The sequence below is a fragment of the Tinamus guttatus genome, unplaced genomic scaffold, assembly GCF_059628265.1.
Source record: "Tinamus guttatus ecotype Peru unplaced genomic scaffold, ASM5962826v1 Tinamus_guttatus_pri_ptg000075l, whole genome shotgun sequence".
Taxonomy (NCBI): domain Eukaryota; kingdom Metazoa; phylum Chordata; class Aves; order Tinamiformes; family Tinamidae; genus Tinamus; species Tinamus guttatus.
In genome coordinates this window covers 220,632-239,463 of record NW_028288609.1, presented here as the reverse complement: position 1 = coordinate 239,463, position 18,832 = coordinate 220,632, and the positions used below count along the sequence as shown (strand labels likewise).

Sequence of the window (18,832 nt, the reverse complement as noted above, 5' to 3'; positions counted from 1 at the left end):
CGCCGCCGCCGCCAAGGGGCGGGGCCTGCCGCGCGGCGCCATCCTGATTGGCAGCAACGCGCCCGGCCCCGCCCCGGACTGCCCACGCTCGGCCACGCCCCCTCCCGGCCACGCCCCACGCAGGCCCCGCCCCTCTGGGTGCCGTCCTGTTCAGCCCCGCCTCCGTCCAGACCTGGCTCCGCCCCCTCTTGACCCGCCCCCGCTAGTCCCCGCCCATCTCCGTCCCGTTCGGCCCCGCCCCCTGCAGGCCCCGCCCCGCCCGTCCCGCGGCCCCGGCGCCGGCCCGCGGGACCCATTGTCCTCCCGGCGGCTCCGCGCCGCCGCTTCCGCCGCCTCCGCCCGCCCCGCCGGGACCCGACACCGGCAGCGGCGCCGCCCCCGGGCCGGTCCTGGCTCCGGTGCGGCGGGCGCAGCGCACCCCGCGGGCCGGGGCGGGCCGGGGGGGGAAGCAGCGGGACGCGGCGCCAGCACCGAGCTCCGAGAGAGCGACCGAGAGGAGGGAGGGCTGGGAGGCGGCGGCGGCAGGAGAAGCTCTTTAATGGCGGGGGCGCGGGCGGCGCGCGGCGCTCAGGCCTGCGCCTTGCCGTCCTTGCTGCGCCAGATGACGAGGGTGACGAGGAAGGGGATGAGACAGATGGGCGCGATGATCATGGCCAGCAGCACGTCCTCGGGCGGGTCGAGCACCTGGTGCGGCGGCGTGCAGTTGTGGAAGTAGTGGTGGTGGCTCTGGAAGATGTACTGCTCCGCCAGCGCGTTGGGGTAGCCGTAGCGCAGCCGGTCGGCCCAGCCCTCCAGGCAGGACTGCAGGAAGCTGTAGGGCCTGTGGGCAGCGCGACGCTGGGCATGGGGCCGGCCAGCCCCCCTGCCCACCTCCGCTCTCGGCCGGAGGCTCCAGGAAGCGGCCGTGTCCCGGGAGCGGCTCCCGGTGCGGGCCGGTACCTGCTGATGACGCTCCACTCGCAGAGCTGCGGCGTGCTCACGTTGCCCATGAGCTCCACGAAGAGCTCCCAGCAGTGCTGCGAGATGTTGACGTACATCTCCTCTGCGGGGACAGCCGCTCAGCGTCACCGCAGCAGCCTGCGCCATCGCTTCCCATTGTGTCCCTTCCCTTCCTGTCCCATACCGTCCCATCTCATCTCGTGCCACCCCATCTCTTCCCATCACATCCCATCTCGTCTCGCCCCTTCCCGTCCCATCCCATCCCGCCTTGTCCCAACCCTTCCCATCCAACCTGTCCCATCCCGTCCTTTCCCATCCACCCCATCCCGTCCCGATGCTCACCCACGAACTGCGCCGTCCAGTTGATGGCAGCAGCGGTGGCAGGCGGGCTGGTGTGGGCATCCTGGGCGAGGGTCTGGGCCTGGGCGCCAGGGGAGCTCAGTGCCCGCCCCAGCAGGGCTGTGCGAGGCAGCACAGTCAGAGGGCCGCCCGCCCGGACACTGCGGGGCTGCCGGGCCGGAGCCAGAGCAGGAAAGGGAAGCGCGAGGGGAAGCGGAGCCGCTGCGCCTGGACACTCTCCACCAGCACCGGGGCCAGTGCGGGGGGGGTTCGTGCAGCAGCCCCCAGAGCAGCGTGGGGACCCCAGAGCCCCAGTGCCACAGGTCCTGCTCCAGCGCCCCACGGTGCGGCAGGACCCCGGGTGCTCCCGGCCGCTCTGCCGCCCGCGGGGCAGAGGCGGCCCCGACCCGGTCCCCCGCCGCCCCGCACGGCCCCACGTGCCCGCGGCGGCGCGAGGCCCCGGGGCGCCCGCCCGCCCTCCCGCACTCACCGCACAGCAGCAGCAGCCCCGGGCCGGGCGGCACGCGCGCTGCCATCCCGCAGAAGGCGGCCGGCCCCCGCCGGCCCCGTATTTCAATGGGAACAACAGGAAGCGACTCCTTTCCTCTGCAGGGGCACTTGGCCGGAGGGGCCGGGCGCGCGGCGGGCTCAGCGCGGGGCGGCGGGCGGCAGCGCGGCGCGGGGCCGGCCCCGGGCGGGCATGGCGGCCCGGCGGGCAGCACCGGGGCTCGCGGGCCGCCGCTGTTTACTGTGTCCTGCGCTGCCGGGGCTGGGTTGTGAAATCCCTCGTCTCCCGCGCGGAGGGCCGGCAGCCCGCGGGCGGGGGGAGTGGAGCGGGGAGGCGTCAGGGCCCCGCACAGGCGGCGCCGCGGGGGCGGCGCGGGGCTCCCGGCCCCGCCGGGCACCGCGCACGTGGGCAGCGAGCGGGGCCGCCGCGGCCGCCCGGCCCCGGAGCCGCGGGAGCCCTGGCCCCGCGTGCGGCCGCCCGGCTGCCCCGCGCTGAGACCCCGCGCGCTCGCGGCGCTGCCCGCCCGGGCTGCCCCTCGCTGCGACCGCACGTGCGCGGCGGAGCGGAGCGGCGCCGGTCAGGCCGCCCCGAGCCGCCGAACCCCGCCGACCGCGGCCGCGCCGGGATCGCGGAGGGGCCGCAGCCCCGGCCCCCGTCCGCTCTCCCCCGCCGCAGCCGGAGCCGGCGGGAGCTCGTGCCAGGGAGACACCCAGTGATGTCAGCGCGGCCCCGGGCCAGCGCCGGCGTCCCCGGAGCCGGGGCCGAGCCCCGCCGCCCTCAGCCACGGCGCGCTCCGGCCCCGCGCAGAGCCAGGGCGGCCACAAGGAGGACGAGGCAGCTCGGGGGCACCGCCGTGCCCCAGGGCAGCCCCTCTGCACTGTCACTGCCACTGCTACTGCCACCAGCTCTGGCATAGCCACTGAAGTAGTCAGCACGGAGCTGCATGAAGAAGGCATCCAGCACGACGCTGGGCTAGAGGCAGACCAGCACCTCCACCAGCAGCTCTGTGCAGTTGGAGAGGTCACTGTAGATGCTGTGGGCAGAGCAGGGCGCACTGGCGACCTGGGCCGACCCGCTCTGGCCTTGAGCGTGCGCTTGGCCCAGCTCACACCCAGCCCTGCCTGCAGGCCAGGCTGCAGCCACCACCATGCACCAGCTGCAAGAAACTGGGTGCCCCATGCAGCTCCAGACAGAGAGCTCACGGGATGCTCAGCGCGGCCAGTGACAGGTAGCACTTGCAGCTGGTGCAGGCCCTGGGGCCATGTGGTCCCAGCGGCAGCGGGTGCCCTTGGAGGCGGTGGAGATGGCAGCATGGAAGGGGGCCCAGCAGTACAGGGAGATCCAGCTGTGGTAGGTGTCAAGGCAGCGGCCTGGCCCTGGCAGCACCTCCAGTGGGACTGGGGGAAGCCCACGCATCAGCCCTGGGCACCAGGCTGGGCTCAGTGTCACAGGGGATGGGCAGCCTCTGCTCACCGTTCTCGTCCAGGTAGATGTAATGATGTAGCGCGATGGACGGCACTGCGGTGGAGACACCCCCTGCAACTGCAGCCCCCCAGGATGGCGCAGGTGCCGGGACAGCGCTGGCCTGGCCCTGCTGGAGCAACAGGAGCAGGAGGCAGCAGAGCAGCAGTGCCCGGAGCAGCATCCTCCCCTCCAGGGCATGCGGGCCGGGCTGGGGAGCAGTGGCCTGGGGGATTTATTGGCATCCCAGGGGCCCATGGACCCACTGCCTGCACCGGAGTCAATGGCTGGGAAGGCCAGGAAGGAGCTGGGCTGCCCGGGTGGGCCTGACTCAGCAGACACTGCAAAGACATCAGATAAGGCTGCAAGGAGAGCAGGGCTAAGGGTGTCCCAGAGGCTGTGCCACTGCCAGGGGCACGGGCACCGGCCCTGCCTGGGGAACCTGCACCGCGGGGCTTCGTCTCCCCCAGCACTGACACCGGGTGCCCCTGCACCGCGGGGCTGGATGGCCGGCGGCGCCAGGGCGGATGCAGCCGGGTGAGCGCGGCCCGCCCGGGCTGAGCTCACCGCCCTCCCCGCCTGCCGGGAAGCCGCGTCCCCGGGGCCGGCGCCTCGCGAGCCCCGCGCAGCTGCACGTCGGCCCCGGCAGCAGCGGGCAGGGGCAGTACCCGGGGCAACGCATGGAGAGGGCAGCGGAGGAGCCGCCGCGGAAGGAAGGGGCCGGGCGGCGGGCGAGGCGCCAGCTCGGGGAGCGCTGCGGGGGGAGCCCGCGGAGCTGCCTCCGCCCCACGGCTCCTCGCGGCGCCGGTCCTGGCAGCCGGGCCCGGCCGGCGCTGCCGCCCCAAACAGCCGCTTCCTGCCCGGCGCCGCCGCAGGAAGCGCGGCCGCCCGGCGGGCAGCGGCCCAGCGCGGAGGGGGCGGCCCGGGGCCGGGGAGCCGCCGCGGAGGGCGCCGGGGGGTGCGGGGCGCCCGGGGCAGCGGGGGCCCTGCCGGGCACGGGGATCCGTTCCGGGGCAGAGCGGGACCCCGCCGAGGCGCCCGGGCCGCACTGGGACAGGCCCGGGGCCCCCCCGAGCGGGACCCCTCGCCGGGCTCCCCCACCCGCCGGCACCGCGCGTGGGACCCGCCGAGCGCCCCCGCCCGGGACCCGCCGCGCGCCCCCCGCCCCGCAGCGGAGGCTCCGCCCCCAGGTCAGAGGCCCCGCCCTCGCGGCATAGACCCCGCCCCATGATAGAGGCCCCGCCTCCTTCTGCAGAAGCACCGCCCCCCGCCGCGCTCGACTCCGCCCTGCGCGGCGCGGGGGCGTTGCCCCCGAGAGGGCGTGGCCGGCGCCTGCGCAGGCGCAGTGGTGGCGTTGCGCCCCCCCGCGCGGCGCGATGGCTGAGGAGTGAGTGCGGGGCGGGGGCGGGGCCTGGGGGGCGCGGGCGGCGGGGGGGAGGCCCCGTCACGGGGAACGGGCCCCCCCCATCCCCGCAACCGGGGGTGCCCGGGGCGGCGGCCTCCGAACCGAGGGGGGCCCGTGTGGCGGCGGAGCCCCCCCCGCCGGGGCCGTCAGCCCCCCACGGGGCAGCTGGGCGCCCCCAGAGGGGCCCTCGGGGGCTCCGTAGGGCCCTGGGGGTTCCCGGGGGGCGGGTGAGGCGACCGCGGGGCAGAGGGGGCCGGTAGGTGGTGGGGGGGCGCGAAGGACTGTGGGTCCCCGTGGGGCAGTGGGTCCCCGTGGGGCTGGTGAACCCCCCAGCGTCCGTGGGGCTCCGGTGGGCCGTCCGGTGTCCCGGCCCAGGCGGGGACTCGCTCGGTGCCGCCCGGTGGGTCGCCCGGTGTCGCTTCCGTCCCCGCGCCGCCCTGCGCGGCCTGGCTCGCCGGTTCCCGGTACAGAGCGGGCTCGTGCTCCGCGCGTGGACGGCAGGAAGGGCCCCGGGATCGCAGCCCGCGGGGACCGGGAGCTGCGTTTCCAGGGATGCATCCCTGGAGATGGGGGGGTCCCCCGGGCTACCGGGGCTGGTCCCCGCGGGGCCGCGTCGCCCCGGGGCTGCCGCCCGTCCCGGGGGCGCAGAGCGGGTCCTAACGCAGCTGGGGGGGAAGTCCCGGCTCCCCTCCTCCTGGAGGACGTTTCCGAGGGGAAGGACTGGAAAACGTAAACAACAACAACACAAAAGCCCTTCCTGGCGCCTTGCCAAGGGGAGAAAGTGACGGCTCGGTGCAGCCGGGCTGATGATGTCGCTGACGATGTCGTTATTTTGTTCTCTCGGTGCCCCGGGCAAATGGAAAACGGGAACACCCAAAAACACTTCATCCGCAGGGGATTCGCAGCGATCCGGCTTGGGCATAAGCAGCTGGATCCCTGTAAGCTTGCTTAGTGGAGTGCATCTTCTTACGTGCAAAAGCTCTCCAGGCTTTTCAGTGCAATTTACTGTAATTATTCCTTAAATAGGACTAGCGCAGATTTATGTAATTATCTTTTTCCTGGTTAAAGTCTACGATCGTTTAAAATCTGCATGGATTTCTTTTAATATCACTTGTTTATAAGATTAAGATCCCCATTGTTTGATTTTTTCCCCCTGTTTCTATAGAAAAATGGAAATCACTGCTCCTGCAACATCCAAGTGTATCATATACTGGAAAAGAAAAGTCAAGTCAGAATATATGCGTCTTCGTCAGCTCAAGAGGTTTCAGGCAAATATGGGAGCTAAGGTAATGACATTATGAGGGTAGTTCCAGCTGAAAGGATCTTGCCTGAATATTTCACATTAGTTCATAGTACAAGCACATTTCAAAATTTTGAGTATGTCTTTCCCTCATTTCAGGCTCTTTTTGTGGCCAATTTTGCAAAGGTTCATGAAAAAACTCAAATTCTGAATGAAGACTGGAAGAAGCTTCGCGTTCAACCAGTGCAGTTAATGAAGCCGGTCAGCGGACACCCTTTCCTAAAGCAGGTATGGAGGAGAGAGCAAAAGCAGCACAGATGCTGCCTAGAACTACGGCTTTGCAGGGGGCTTGAAGATCCTTAATCTTTGTGTTTTGCGTTGCCATATGTCAGGATCAGACTGTGCCTAGGACTCTTCCATATTGTAAAAACAAAAGGTTTTAGAGTCAAGGCTTCAGCGTGAGCGAGCACAGGGCTTAGCTGTGTTTGTCCTCTGGTGGGATTTCCTCCTGGCTGTGACTGCAGGTGTTGTTCCCTCACTGTCCCTCTGTTTGCTTATATTCCAGTGCACTGTTGAGAGCATTTTTCCAGGATTTCCAAGTCAGACACTGTACATGAGAACCCTGAACACAGTGGCATTGGTGCCTATTATGTACTCGTGGTCCCCTCTTCAGCAGAATTTCATGGTATGTAAGAAAGTGCTTTGGTGCAGGGTCTTTGAGAGATTAAAGTGTAATCACTACACAGCTGTGGAGTGATTATAGCTCATTCAGCCCACTTGTTTCAAACCGTGTCTCCTCAAGAGATGATGGAAAGTACTATTTTAGTTGTTTGTTTTGCTGAATTCCACACAAGAGCTTTCTGTGCAAGCTGGCTTGCCTGTGTAGTCTCTCCTTTATACCTGACATCTTGATAGGGCCACGGTTATTTCACAACATTCAAAAAGTGAATGCTTCATTTCTTAATTGGATTTTTCTTCCCCTTTAAATGAAGAGGTTCATTTCCAGGCAGGTAGGTAGATCTCCTGCAGCTTCTGGTGCAGCAGCCCTGCTCTGTCCTTCCTGGCTGCCCAGTTAAGATCATGTGCTAAACAAACAGGTAGTCTGTGGCTAACCTGCCCCTATTCTGGGCTGGGGGGAGTGTATTTCTGCAACGTGCAGGTCTCCTCTGAAGCCACATGCAGATTGCAGTCGTGTGGCAAGAGCAACTGTGAAGTAAGAATCACTGTGTGGGGATATGGCTAAGGAGCCAAACGCTGTGTGGTGACGCGGGAGCTTTATCCTGCCTGGGAACCAGTCACCGTTTTGCCCTTCCAGTTCTAATCACAATCTCTTTGTCATTTTATTATCGTTTATTATTATTGGCTATTTATCTGCTTCTGAGTTTGTTAGCCTCGGTGCTGTGACTGCTCCCTTTTAAGCAGCGTGTGCTTTTTTGAGTCAAAGTTACGCTGTTGGCATAGGGTAACGATGAAGTGTCCGTGATGAGACATCTGAAACCTCATCCGGGGAGGCTGAGCCGTGCTCAGCATCGTGTTGTCTGCATGTGCAAATGGACAGGAGCAGCCCTAGAGACGCAGCCTGGTAGGGAATCAGCAGGTGCTCCTTTATTGAATTGTGTCCGATCTCTTTTCAGGTGGAGGATGAAACTGTTCTGTGCAATATTCCTTACATGGGAGATGAGGTGAAGGAAGAAGATGAAACCTTCATTGAAGAACTTATTAATAACTATGATGGGAAAGTTCATGGAGAGGAAGGTAACTTAGGATCAAGAACACACAGAATGGTCCGAACTCTTGCAAATAAGATATCAAAGTAGTTAAGAAGTCAAAAGGTGGCAGCAGTAACCAGCTTTTCTCTGAGAGTTCTGGGAGTAGAAAAACAGGAACTTGCCTGCTCTTCTGCTTCTCACAGACATGGTCCTGCCTTTTGATATCCTGCTCTGTTCTAGGCCTGGGATGCTCTGGAGCAGACGCTCTTTTGTGAGGGTTCCCAGGCTTGTTCTGGGATGTAGACAAATGTGTTAGAGGGTAAGACAAGCCCAGCAATTACTTCGCTTGTGATCTGAGCCAAGACTTAATTTGGGCTTTACAGAGATGAAAAGCCAGTGTGTTTCCTTGCAGAGCTACCTAGCCTATCATAAGGCTCTGCCTAGAGGGAGGAAGGCCATACAAAGACTCTGTGGTGGCCTTTCCATAGCTGGCTTCTTTAAAGAACATCTGCGAACAGGATAATCACTGAATTATTAAAAATGATTCACCGCTGTCTTAGGTCTGTTGCGTTAAGATCAGCTCTCCCTCACACCTATCTGGCAGAATTACTAGGGTTCTAGTTGCTAACATTGTCCTCTGGCTGGACGGTGCAAGGTGGTGGTGCTGACTGCTGTGTTTCAGAAATGATTTCAGGATCAGTGCTCATCAGCGACGCTGTATTCCTGGAGTTAGTGAACGCCTTGAATCAATACTCGGATGAGGAAGAGGAAGGACACAACGATTCCGACGTTAAACAGGAGGACGGGAAGGAGGAGCTGCCAGTCACGAGGAAAAGAAAACGAATTGCAGTGGAAGGTGGGCCTTTCTCTCTCTAGGTCTCTCCTGACATTCGACAGAGGGTTCTTATTTAGTCTCAGCCTTTTTTGGTACAAAAAAGTGGTAATATTCTGTAAAAAAAAATATTGTTGGTAATTCCATAAATGCGTTGTGCTACTTTGCTCAGGAAGTGTGGTGGAGTGTACTGCATCTGGAAATGCCTTAACCTAATTGCAGCACAAAATAAGGCTTACTCATTGTATATGTGATTGCATTTCTACCTCTTAAAATATTATCCAGAACACCAACTAGAATCTCTCTGGCAAAGAAAAGGAAAGACATACTCAAATCCAACTTAACAGAGGAATTGTCTCTCTCTCTTTTTTTTTTTTTTTCTCTTTCCTTTTCTTAGGTAACAAGAAGTGTTCCAAGAAGCGGTTTCCAAATGACATGATCTTCACTGCTATTTCTTCTATGTTTCCTGAATATGGCTTCCCAGATGATATGAAAGAGAGGTAGAAGAGCTCTATTTAAATTGTCTGTTACAATCGCGAACAGCAGTTAAAATTAGTATTTCATTAAAAAGAATAAACCCAAAACGCTGCTTTGGCTGAAAAGCAGAGCTCAGTAGCCTTGGAAAGGAACATACTAGGGGGGTTCTTGAGCAGAAAGATTTTTGACAACTAGTTTAGTTCAGCCTCAAAGTATCTCGGCCAGGGTCACGCAGGTCTGTAGTAGTATATAACCCTTTAATGCTTCCCAAAATAAGAAAGCCTGCCTATCTGTGTTTCTGTTTTTAAACAGGTACCGAGAGCTCACAGAAGTCTCTGACCCCAATGTGCTGCCCCCGCAGTGCACTCCCAACATAGATGGTCCCTGTGCAAAGTCCGTGCAGCGGGAGCAATCCCTGCACTCCTTCCACACGCTCTTCTGCAGGCGCTGCTTCAAATACGACTGTTTTCTGCATCGTGAGTTCAGCCTCTTCTGTGTGGTTCCTTTCTCTTCCCTCTCTTCTGTGCTTTCTGCTTCTCCGTACCTTGCTTGGTGGCCGTGCTGCAGTCTTTTGAGTGTGGAGCCTTTCTGGCCTTTGGCAGTGCAGCCCTCGGGAGCTGTCAGGGGCCCAAAAACCATTTGTAAATGCAGTTCCACCACTTTCCCAGATGGATGCTAAACCAGCCTGTGTGTCAGTCCCTTTTGCCTCATAGTTGCTGAGCACACTGTGCTTGAGCCTCTTGGCAGTCTGTGGCAGACATACTGCCCTGACTAGACTGTACTCTTATTTTGCAGAAGCTTCTCAGGGAAAGGCATGAATGTTACCTTCTTTTTTTTTTTTAATTGCCTCTTTGGAAGTTACAGCTTCATCTTAGTCATATTCCTGTGGTTTTCCCTGCCAAAACCTCATGGATACTGGTTAACTGTTTGGCCTGGGGCTTCCCAGGTCTACAGGCTTTCTTGGAAAGTCATAAGACTCTCTCCAGTGAATTATTTCTTAACAGATCAGAAATGCTTCCTTTCCAAGGCCAAGGCCTGTGCTTTCCAAGTGTTCTGCCTTGGCTGCTAAGCCGATGGTGCAGGGTAGGCCAAGAGGTCCTGGGCCACTGTCCTCTGCTCTTAGGAGATCTATTCCTGTAGCACTTGGGACAGCATCAGCCCCCCAGTGCAGCCTCTTTCCTTCATTCATCTAGTCTTGCCCCTGTCCTGTGCTGCGTGGCGAAACCTCTTGTTGGAGGATGCTAATAGTAAAGATAACTATTGTTTTTGTATCCAGCTTTTCATGCTACTCCTAATGTGTACAAGCGAAAGAACAGAGAGACCAAGATTGAGCCAGACCCTTGTGGGGCAGACTGCTTCCTCTGGCTGGTAGGTCTCTGCATTCCTCTTCCCGGCACCGTGAGAGACGCAGGCCTGGCCAGCCTTAGTGCAGAGCCATGTGGGGCCTTTGTACAACTTGGGTGATTTTCAGAACTAGTCCTAATCCTCATTGGATTCGGGGGGAGCCTGAAATCAATTATGAACCTTGTTTGAAGCCTTCCTCAGCAAGTTCTCGCCAAAGACTATTCTCTTAGCAAGCAAATTATGGGAAATCATGCTGCTAGATGACTTCCTCGGACTCAGTGCTGGGTTTAAAAAAAAAAAAAAACTAGGTTAAAAATGGGTTTAAAAAATGATTGTTCAGGAGTATAACCTAGCAATGCTACTCCAAGATGAGAACCGCAGTAAAGACGTGGTGATCTGGCTGCAGGGAGATGGGTGCACTTCATGGTGCCATGGCTGGTCATCTGGCTGAGATGCTGGCACCGAGTGTCTTGGGGGAGCCACAGGGCTGAAGCAGAGTAGACCAGAGGCATTTCACTGCCAGGCTGCCAAAGGAAAAGGTGGAGAAGGGGGATTGGAGCTGTGCAGGGAGCCAGTTCCTGCTGGGCAGCAGAGCAGCAACGTGGATTTTCGGCAGGGCCTTTGCAGTTCCTGGAGGTGACACAAATGGCTGCTTCCTTTGGTGGCAGCGGTGCAGGCCTTGTCCCAAGGCCTGTCCGCGTGCCCCGGCTGCGTGCCAGCTGCCCTGTGCCGTGTCCCGCTCTGCCTGCAGGAGGGAGCCAAGGAGTTCGCCGCGCTGCACAACCCCAGGTCCAAGTGCTCGGGCAGGCGCCGCCGGAGGCACCACGTGGTCAGCGCCTCCTGCTCCAACACGCCGGCTTCCACGGTCGCCGAGACGAGGGAGGGAGACAGCGACAGAGACACGGGCAATGAGTGGGCCTCCAGTTCCTCGGGTACGAAGCTGTTCTAGAGATACCCCTCTCCCACGTGGCAGCATGAGCAGTAACAGCAATCGGGCGCCGTTGCGCCTCTTTCTTGCGTCTCGGTCTCTGCACCAGGGGTGTGGAGTGCGCGGAGTAACAGAGCTGGTGTTTACAGCTGGCCTTAAACAAACACGAGGGACACAAGGCTCTGCCCTTTGCCGCTGCTGGAACGAGGAATGTTGTCAAGCAGAGCGAGCGCTTTGCTGGGAGCTCCAGGAGCCCTTGGCTCCGAGTACGCCCCTCGTGAGGGGAGGAAAAGTGAGAAGTTCCCCCAGCAGAGCAGGCTTCCTGGGCAGGGCCAGTCTGTGCCCTGGAGCGTGCCAAGGCCCCGAGAGCAGCGCAGGGAACAGCTTGTGCATCCTCGGGCTGTCCCTGCTGCTGCTGTCCTGCTTAGGAGGCTCTGCGGCTCCGTGGGGGAAGGTGACACGGTGGCTTTTGGGCTCTAGAGGGCCAGTACCACTGGCCAGAGCGAGGCCCCAGAGGAGCTGCCGTCCTCGGGGCAGGACTGTGAGGTGGAGGGTGCAACACGAGGGGCTGTCCCCATGTCACCGCAGGAGGAGGGAGCGAGGCCGGCTGCGTTCGGGCACCTCTGGAGGGGCTGCTCCTAGCCCGCTTTGGCCGCAAGGGTCTCTTCTCGCTGCTGTTTGGCCCTAACACGTGCGTTTTCCACCAGAGGCCAACTCCCGCTGCCAGACCCCCACCAAGCAGAAGCTGAGCCCTGCCTCGTCCCAGCTGTTCGCGGTAGAAACCCCGCAGGAGCCCGTCGAGTGGACGGGCGCGGAGGAGTCGCTCTTCCGTGTCTTCCACGGGACCTACTTCAACAACTTCTGCTCCATCGCCAGGCTGCTGGGAACCAAGACGTGCAAACAGGTACAGCCAGGCTGCTTGTGTGCGTACCCTGGAAAGGGCAGGCGCTGCAGCACGTGGCCCAAGGACAGAAGGAGGCTTTTGCCACTGCTTGCTATTTTTTTTTTATCTTCTCTGCCACAAATCACCTTGAGGAATGTGCTGCATCAGTGCAAAGTGGGATCTTGTGCTGGATGCAGATGCTGGGTATGGTGAAAACAGTCACTGCCACCGGCTTCATTTTGCTGCAGCCTTTTCTTTTGCAGAAGTGCTGCTGCTCGCAGAATAGCCCTGCACATGTCCAGTGCTGTTAGATTCTCCAGGGTGCCCATTCTGAGGCTTGGCTCTGGCGAGGTGGAGGGTTGTCTTTTCCAAGCACAATTAGCAATGACTCCTGTTCCAGTGAAACTGGGAGCAGAACTGCCCCACTTTTGGCCCAGGCAGTGGGAGGCCTGTTGTGCATGTTTCCTTGTGCTCTCTCTGTTTGTGCTTTAGATAAAAATGACTCGAGTGCCCTGAACTTTATTCTTCTTTTTGCTTCTGTTGTCTTTTGGTAGGTCTTTCAGTTTGCAGTGAAAGAATCGCTTATAACAAAACTGCCAACAAACGAATTAATGAATCCATCCCAGAAGAAGAAAAGGAAGCACAGGCAAGTGTTGGACAAGCTTGTTTTGTTCTTAAAGTGCAACCAGATCCACTGCTTTCTGTGCCAAAGTGTTCCTGGTAATCCCCATCTGGCTCCCATCTGCACACGCTTCCCAGTGTCACACAGGGCTGCTTGTGCTGGCTGGGAATGGGCCCCTCGCCGGGTCCCTGGTGTGGCTGCCCTACTTAGCGAGCTGTGTGGTTTAGTGCCCACGGGCCTAGCTCTGGAGGAGAGGGCAGCGTGGTGGGCGCTGCGAGAGGGCCAGTCGTGTTGTCCTAGTCCAAGCTCCCTGTCTCACAGCCCATTTTTTTTTTTGTGCTAATCCCGGTTTACCCAGCTCCTGTGCTGTTCCAGGATACTATCCTGCTTCAGTGCTCACCTTAAGTAACTTCTGGTGTAGCTGGATCGTTCCCCTGTTTTTCCACTCTTCTGGCTGTCTGGTGGTTATTAATGCATGAAGCTGTCAGGCTCCCTGGAACCGCCTCTCTGCAGACGCTGCACTGCAGTGATGTCGGGAACAGTCAGTCTTGGCTGGATTTTCCTCGTGGAAGCTCTTGACTTCCCCTCAGACCCTCTCTCTGCTTCCCTTTCAGGCTGTGGGCTGCGCACTGCAGGAAGATTCAGCTGAAGAAAGGTAGCGTTTGCCGTGCTGGGGGCTGTTTGCAGGGCTGCTCACCCGAGGAAGGGAGTTCTAAGGCTCTGACTTGCAGCGTGGGAGAGTCGAGTCCTTCCCTGCGGCCTGGCAGCTCCAGCTGCAGCCGCGTGGAGCGCGGAGAGCAGCTCCCCTCCGCCGGCCTCGCTTGGCTGCGGCAGGACGAGCTCTCGCTGCGGTCGCTCCACGTGCATCGCTGCCGTGCCAGCGTTCTTTCCGAGGCAGGACGTGCAGTCCGCTCGTGCTCCCATCGGAGGGGGAGGCTGAGCTTTGGCGTGCAGTCCCGCTGCAAAACGGGCCGTTCGAGGGCGAAGCAGACGTGTGTCATGTATTAGTAATCACAGCGCTGCGCCCGAGGGACGCGGCGGGCTGCGGTGCTGCTGGGCTCCCTGCCCTCTGCAGGCCAAAGGAGAACTTGCACGTTCTCTGCTCCAGAGTCTAGGGCATCTTGTTCTGGAATGTTTCTGCAAAATGCAGCTCCTGATCTTGTCATTTCTCCTCTATTTCTAGATAATTCACCTACCCAGGTGTACAACTACCAGCCATGTGACCACCCTGAACACCCCTGTGACAGCTCCTGTCCTTGCATTATGACCCAGAATTTCTGTGAGAAGTTCTGCCAGTGCAACCCTGACTGTAAGGAAAAGCCTGGGACTATCACACATGATAACAGCCAGCTCTCCTGACAAAGACCAGAGGGAGGGTGTAGACCTGGGACTTGCCAACAGCTTATTTTATTTTTGCATTCACAGGGAGTGCTCTGCACTCCATCTGCAGCAGTTTCATTAGCAGTCCGCTCAGGTCGAAGTAAAAGCTTGAGGGAAGATGTATATTCTGTGTTGCCCATGGTTTACAGGAGCAGGAAACACATGCTCCCTGGAGGGTGCTCATCTACATGTGTGTATCCAGCATCAACAAGCCATCTGGGATGCTGCTGACTGGATGACAGGAGGGTGTGAGCCTGGGGTTGGGAAGCGAGTTGGCCCCTGCTCTGCCACAATCATTCTTCCTTCCTGAGGAATTGCATTCCCAGTCCTGGGATGGAGACGGCAGCACTTGCCCACATCACTAGGGCCTCAGAGGGTGAATTGCCTAAGGGTTAGGATGCAGCTTGGGGTCTGTAAGGACTGTAGCATGGCAGGGAGCCAACTCAGGCTCCAAACTTGTCTGTACTCATCAGTTTTACTATGTTTTAGTATCAGAGATGCTTATTTTTCAATCTGCATATGTCCCCGCTCCTTCGTACACAGAATATTTCTGTGATTTATTGCTTTCACCAGCTGGGTGCTCTGGCTGCTTCACCTTGCTTGTCCCGGTGCATTTTTTTTAGTGAGCCCTGTCGTGGTGGCTCGGGGAAGCGGGAGGGCAGACTGGGGGCCCAGAGCAGCGTGGAGGTAAAGCGTGTCCCCAGCTCACAGACACCTGCCTTGCCAAGGTGGCTGTTGGTCACGGTGCACGCAAGGTCCCCACAGCCTGCCGGGTGTGAGTTGGTTCATGTGCAGCTTCCTTTTGGGCAGCGCCATCCCGTCTGTTCTCTGAAAAAAAAAAAAAAAAAAAAAAAGATACAAAAACGTGGGTTGTTTACTGATACAAAAACGTGGGTTGTTTACTGATACAAAAACGTGGGTTGTTTTGCTGCAGGTCAGAACCGCTTTCCAGGCTGCCGCTGTAAAACGCAGTGCAACACCAAGCAGTGCCCCTGCTACCTGGCAGTGCGGGAGTGCGACCCGGACCTGTGCCTGACCTGCGGGGCCTCCGAGCACTGGGACTGCAAGGTGGTCTCCTGCAAGAACTGCAGCATCCAGCGGGGCCTCAAAAAGGTATCGGCAGCTGCTCTGCAGCGCCATGGCACAGGGGTGTTGAGTTCAACTCTCAGCGGGGACGTGGGCTGCCCACAAGGAGGGAGGAAATCAGGGCAGGGAAGCTGCTCTGCCCATGTTTCTATAGCATTTACCTGGGAGCTTGGATTAAGAAGGCGCAGATCAAGAGAGAATTACACAAGCAAAAAGGATGTGTGCTGACTCCTATTTTGTTTCTCCTAAATTATTTGACATGATGACGTTGGGACTAAGAGCGGGGCAGGCAGCGCGGCGCAGTGGCTCTGGACTGCTTTTGCTCTGGGAGGTGGCAGACCTGCAGCCCGTGACCGTTTTCATTTCATCCTGGCTCTAGCATTTGCTGCTGGCACCGTCTGATGTCGCTGGCTGGGGGACGTTCATCAAGGAATCTGTGCAGAAGAATGAATTTATCTCTGAGTACTGTGGTGAGGTCAGTGCCTCTGCCCTGCAGGCGTGCGTTGCTGGGCCTGCTGTGCAATTAGGAGTGGGTGCTTAGCATGGGTGCTGGTCGGCCTGTGCTCGGGGGTAGTGTTCCTGACCCAGGTCAGCCGTGGTCTGGCCGAAGGGCTCACCCTGGCAAGGGTTAGAGATGGAATTTTGCGCCCCTCTGTTTGGGAGCCACCTCAATATCTCCGGATCTTCTACCACAGGGCAGTTTCCCCCCGTACGTGTTGCTCCCCGGGAGGCCAACAGCCAAACTCTGCTCCCTCTGAGCCTCCCTGAGCCCTCAAGAGCTACGAGCCCTCTGTGTGGGAGGGCAGGAGGGTGTTTCCCAGAGCTACAGGAACGTTATTCCATACAGGGGTCCTTGCTGTGCCCTCAGCCACTGAATCCCTCTCAGAGCATTCTCCTTCTCCAGCTTATTTCACAGGATGAGGCTGACCGGCGAGGCAAGGTCTATGACAAGTACATGTCGAGCTTCCTCTTCAACCTCAACAACGGTAACTTGGGTGATGCTTCAGGGAGGGGGTGGAAGATGCCTGTGCTTCATGCCTGTACCCACAGCTTTGGGGGCTGGTGGGTGGGCATGTGGGTCTGCCCATCTGTCCCAGGTGCAGCAGCCTCCTCTTTGCAGGGTGCTAGAGAGTTCTCTTTTTATTTCAACAGATTTTGTTGTTGATGCCACACGCAAAGGAAATAAAATCCGCTTTGCCAACCACTCGGTGAACCCCAATTGCTATGCCAAAGGTGAGCTATCCCTTCCCAGGCAGATCCTGCTAGGTAAAACAATCTCTGGAATCCTGCTTAGCTCTGGGAATGCAGAGGATTCACCAGGGTCCTGAGCCTCCTTGAGTCCAGGGGAGCGGCAGAACTTCAAAGACGTGGACGAATCCTCCTTCTCTCTGCAGCAAATCGCATCTGTGCTGGTGAGGGCCCTGCTCAGGTCTGCCGTGGCCCTGGCTCTGCAAAGAGAGGTGGCTGCTGCCATGGGGTGGCGAGCTGCACCCAGAGGTGCCCTGTCCACGCTAGGCAGGTGCTCTGGTGCCCTGGCCCAGGGGCGGGCAGGTAGCCAGGCCAGGGAAGAGCGCGTGTGGCTGCCCAGCCTACGCTGGAGAGCTGCACGGTTCTGATCCCGCCTCTCTGGTTGCAGTTGTGATGGTGAACGGAGACCATCGGATAGGAATCTTTGCCAAGAGGGCCATCCAGGCGGGAGAGGAGCTCTTCTTTGACTACAGGTGACGTGGGGATTGCGGTGTGGGGGTCGAGACTGTTTTATGTGCACATGTTTACAGGGAGCACAGGAGATCGTGACAGCAGCTGTGATTTTCCTGTCTTATAGGTACAGCCAGGCAGATGCCCTGAAGTATGTTGGCATAGAGAGGGAGACGGATATCATCTAGGCCCGGTGCTGGGTGGTCCGGGCACCCTTGCTGCTGCACCTTGTAAGCAATGCCATGTTTGCTTCACGCTTACATGACTGCTGCCAGTGTTCCCATTGCTGTGTGTCACAAGTGCTACATTCCATCCCGACACGGGACAGGGACGCTCGGGGATGGAGCGCGAGGTGGCTGCACCCGGGCTTGGCAGTTTTGCCCAGCCCTGAGATGGGGCAGGCGCCAGAGCCCGACGCTGCCGGTGGCCTCTGAGGCTGGAGACCTCCTTGGCATGGAGCAAGGTGGCTGGGGCTGGGAGGAGGAGGATCTGCCATGAGCTCTCAGAGGCTCTTCCCAGTTTCCACCAGCAGCTGGAAGAAGAGCAAGGGGAGGCACCACCTGCACCGGGATGCAGAGGGCCAAGTCCGGTTGGCCATTGCAGTGGGATGGGGAGAGGGAGCGGATCGTGCTGTTCCTGCTCCCCTGCAGCCCTCTCCCCAGGGCAGCCCTGGGCCTGTGCTTCCTCTTGCTACACATTTGTCCCGTTAATGAGGACAAGGAGACACGGTTGGAAATGTAGAGACTTGGCCCCACACCTGCGCACGTGGCTGCAGCAGTCCCTGGCCCTGCAGCTGCTCTTGAGGCTCTTTTGCCCCCGTTCCAGCTGGCTGCAGGACACGGGCTGCCTGCACCGTCCGTGTGGCATCACCCACGGGGAGGGGACGAGCAGTACTATGCAAAACGTCACTTTTGGTAGGAGCTGATCAGAGACAATATTAGAGGGGAGTTGCTGCAAGCAGCAGAGGAACGGGTTTCCCCTCGGACACTTCTGGAGCCTTCAGAGCAGATCCCCTTGGGCTCTTGGCCTTTCCTGATCACAGCATCTCCTGAGCGCTGCTGAGCTTGAGCAGGGCACGAGAGATCTCTGGTCACTGGGTGATCGAGGAGGAGGGAGGCTCCTCGGAAGGGGTTTCTGGCACTCCTGGGAGTGAAGGGGAGATGTTCTCAGTCGAAGTGAGGTTTGGCCTCAGCATCCCATGCAAAAAAACAAAGCAAGCACTTTAACCTGAACCTTCTCAGCGGCACAGCCTCCCGAGGGTCCCATGGCGGAGGGAGCCCGTCCCAGGCTCTGCTCCTGTGCAGCGGGAGCCTGGGGACACGGGAGCCGCTCGGGCTGCGGACGCTGCTGGCCCGGGCCCCGCTCTGCCCGGCGCCCCCGGTCCCGCTCCGCTGCCTCCGTCCGCCCGGCCCCGCCGCCCGCCCGCCTCCTCCGCCGCATCTGCACTGCACCAGGCTTGTGTCCGTGGTTTGTTGACGGTGAATTATAATGCACTTTAGCGGTAACGCGGCTTGTAACCTTCGTCTCAATAAAGCGGTAGCGATCGTGCTCCCGCGGGCTGCCGGCCTCCCTGCGCGCGCGGCCGCCCTGGCGCGGCGGGACGGGCTGGGCGAGGGGGCAGACGGGGTGTCCCATGTGAGGACAGGGCCTAGGGGTGTCCAAGAGCCCCGAGGGGGGCACAGGTGGGCACAAAGGAGCCCGTGGACCCATGACCAAGGAGGGGACAGGGCAAAGCAGCGGCTGCGGGAGCAGCAGGGCACAGTGGGGGACCGGGATGGCGCCTGGCAGAGCCCCCAGAGCAGGGATCTGTCCCGGCTTCCTGGCTCAGTGCAGGGAGCAGGGATGGGGACAAGGGACACGGTCCGCAGGAGCAAAGGGCGGACATCACACGCGGTCGTTCTGCCTTTATTTGAGTATCTTCACGTTTCATTCAACAAAACAGGATTCTTAAAAATAAAGTGCCCAGCGGAGCTAGGCCTTT

General features: G+C 59.7%; 2 protein-coding genes across 3 annotated transcripts; one reads left to right on the top strand and one right to left on the bottom strand.

Annotated features, from left to right (window-relative positions):
• Positions 1–380: 380 nt before the first annotated feature.
• EZH1 (enhancer of zeste 1 polycomb repressive complex 2 subunit) lies at positions 381–17,140 on the top strand. 2 transcript variants are annotated; one of them, XM_088519873.1, is made up of 20 exons: positions 381–398; positions 5,818–5,938; positions 6,052–6,180; positions 6,458–6,577; positions 7,527–7,647; positions 8,284–8,457; positions 8,831–8,933; positions 9,223–9,386; positions 10,187–10,278; positions 11,006–11,186; positions 11,890–12,086; positions 12,620–12,711; positions 13,302–13,342; positions 13,871–13,996; positions 15,002–15,180; positions 15,533–15,628; positions 16,058–16,139; positions 16,306–16,386; positions 16,790–16,874; positions 16,979–17,140. In XM_088519873.1, exons 2-20 carry the CDS (start codon positions 5,822–5,824, stop codon positions 17,037–17,039), a joined length of 2,241 nt encoding a protein of 746 aa, XP_088375999.1. In that variant the 5' UTR covers positions 381–398; positions 5,818–5,821; the 3' UTR covers positions 17,040–17,140. The 2 variants fall into 2 exon arrangements, with proteins under 2 accessions (XP_088375999.1, XP_088375998.1); XM_088519872.1 differs by lacking the exon at positions 381–398 and adding an exon at positions 4,605–4,634.
• RAMP2 (receptor activity modifying protein 2) lies at positions 521–2,192 on the bottom strand. The gene is made up of 4 exons (XM_088519841.1): positions 1,769–2,192; positions 1,282–1,398; positions 940–1,042; positions 521–820 (listed from the first exon to the last, which is right to left on the bottom strand). The coding sequence occupies exons 1-4, from the start codon at positions 1,812–1,814 to the stop codon at positions 568–570; spliced, it is 519 nt and encodes a 172-aa protein (XP_088375967.1). The 5' UTR covers positions 1,815–2,192; the 3' UTR covers positions 521–567.
• Positions 17,141–18,832: the final 1,692 nt, after the last annotated feature.

Bases quoted from the DNA above. Each gene is read 5' to 3' on its own strand.
- RAMP2 (XM_088519841.1), bottom strand. From the start codon at position 1,814: ATGGCAGCGCGCGTGCCGCCCGGCCCGGGGCTGCTGCTGCTGTGCG. The intron at 1,399-1,768 runs GTGAGTGCGGGA...TGCCTCGCACAG, and splicing joins GGGGCTGCTGCTGCTGTGCG to CCCTGCTGGGGCGGGCACTG. The intron at 821-939 runs GTACCGGCCCGC...CGCTGCCCACAG, and splicing joins GAGTGGAGCGTCATCAGCAG to GCCCTACAGCTTCCTGCAGT.
- EZH1 (XM_088519872.1), top strand. The intron at 9,387-10,186 runs GTGAGTTCAGCC...TTTTGTATCCAG, and splicing joins ATACGACTGTTTTCTGCATC to CTTTTCATGCTACTCCTAAT. The intron at 11,187-11,889 runs GTACGAAGCTGT...GTTTTCCACCAG, and splicing joins GTGGGCCTCCAGTTCCTCGG to AGGCCAACTCCCGCTGCCAG.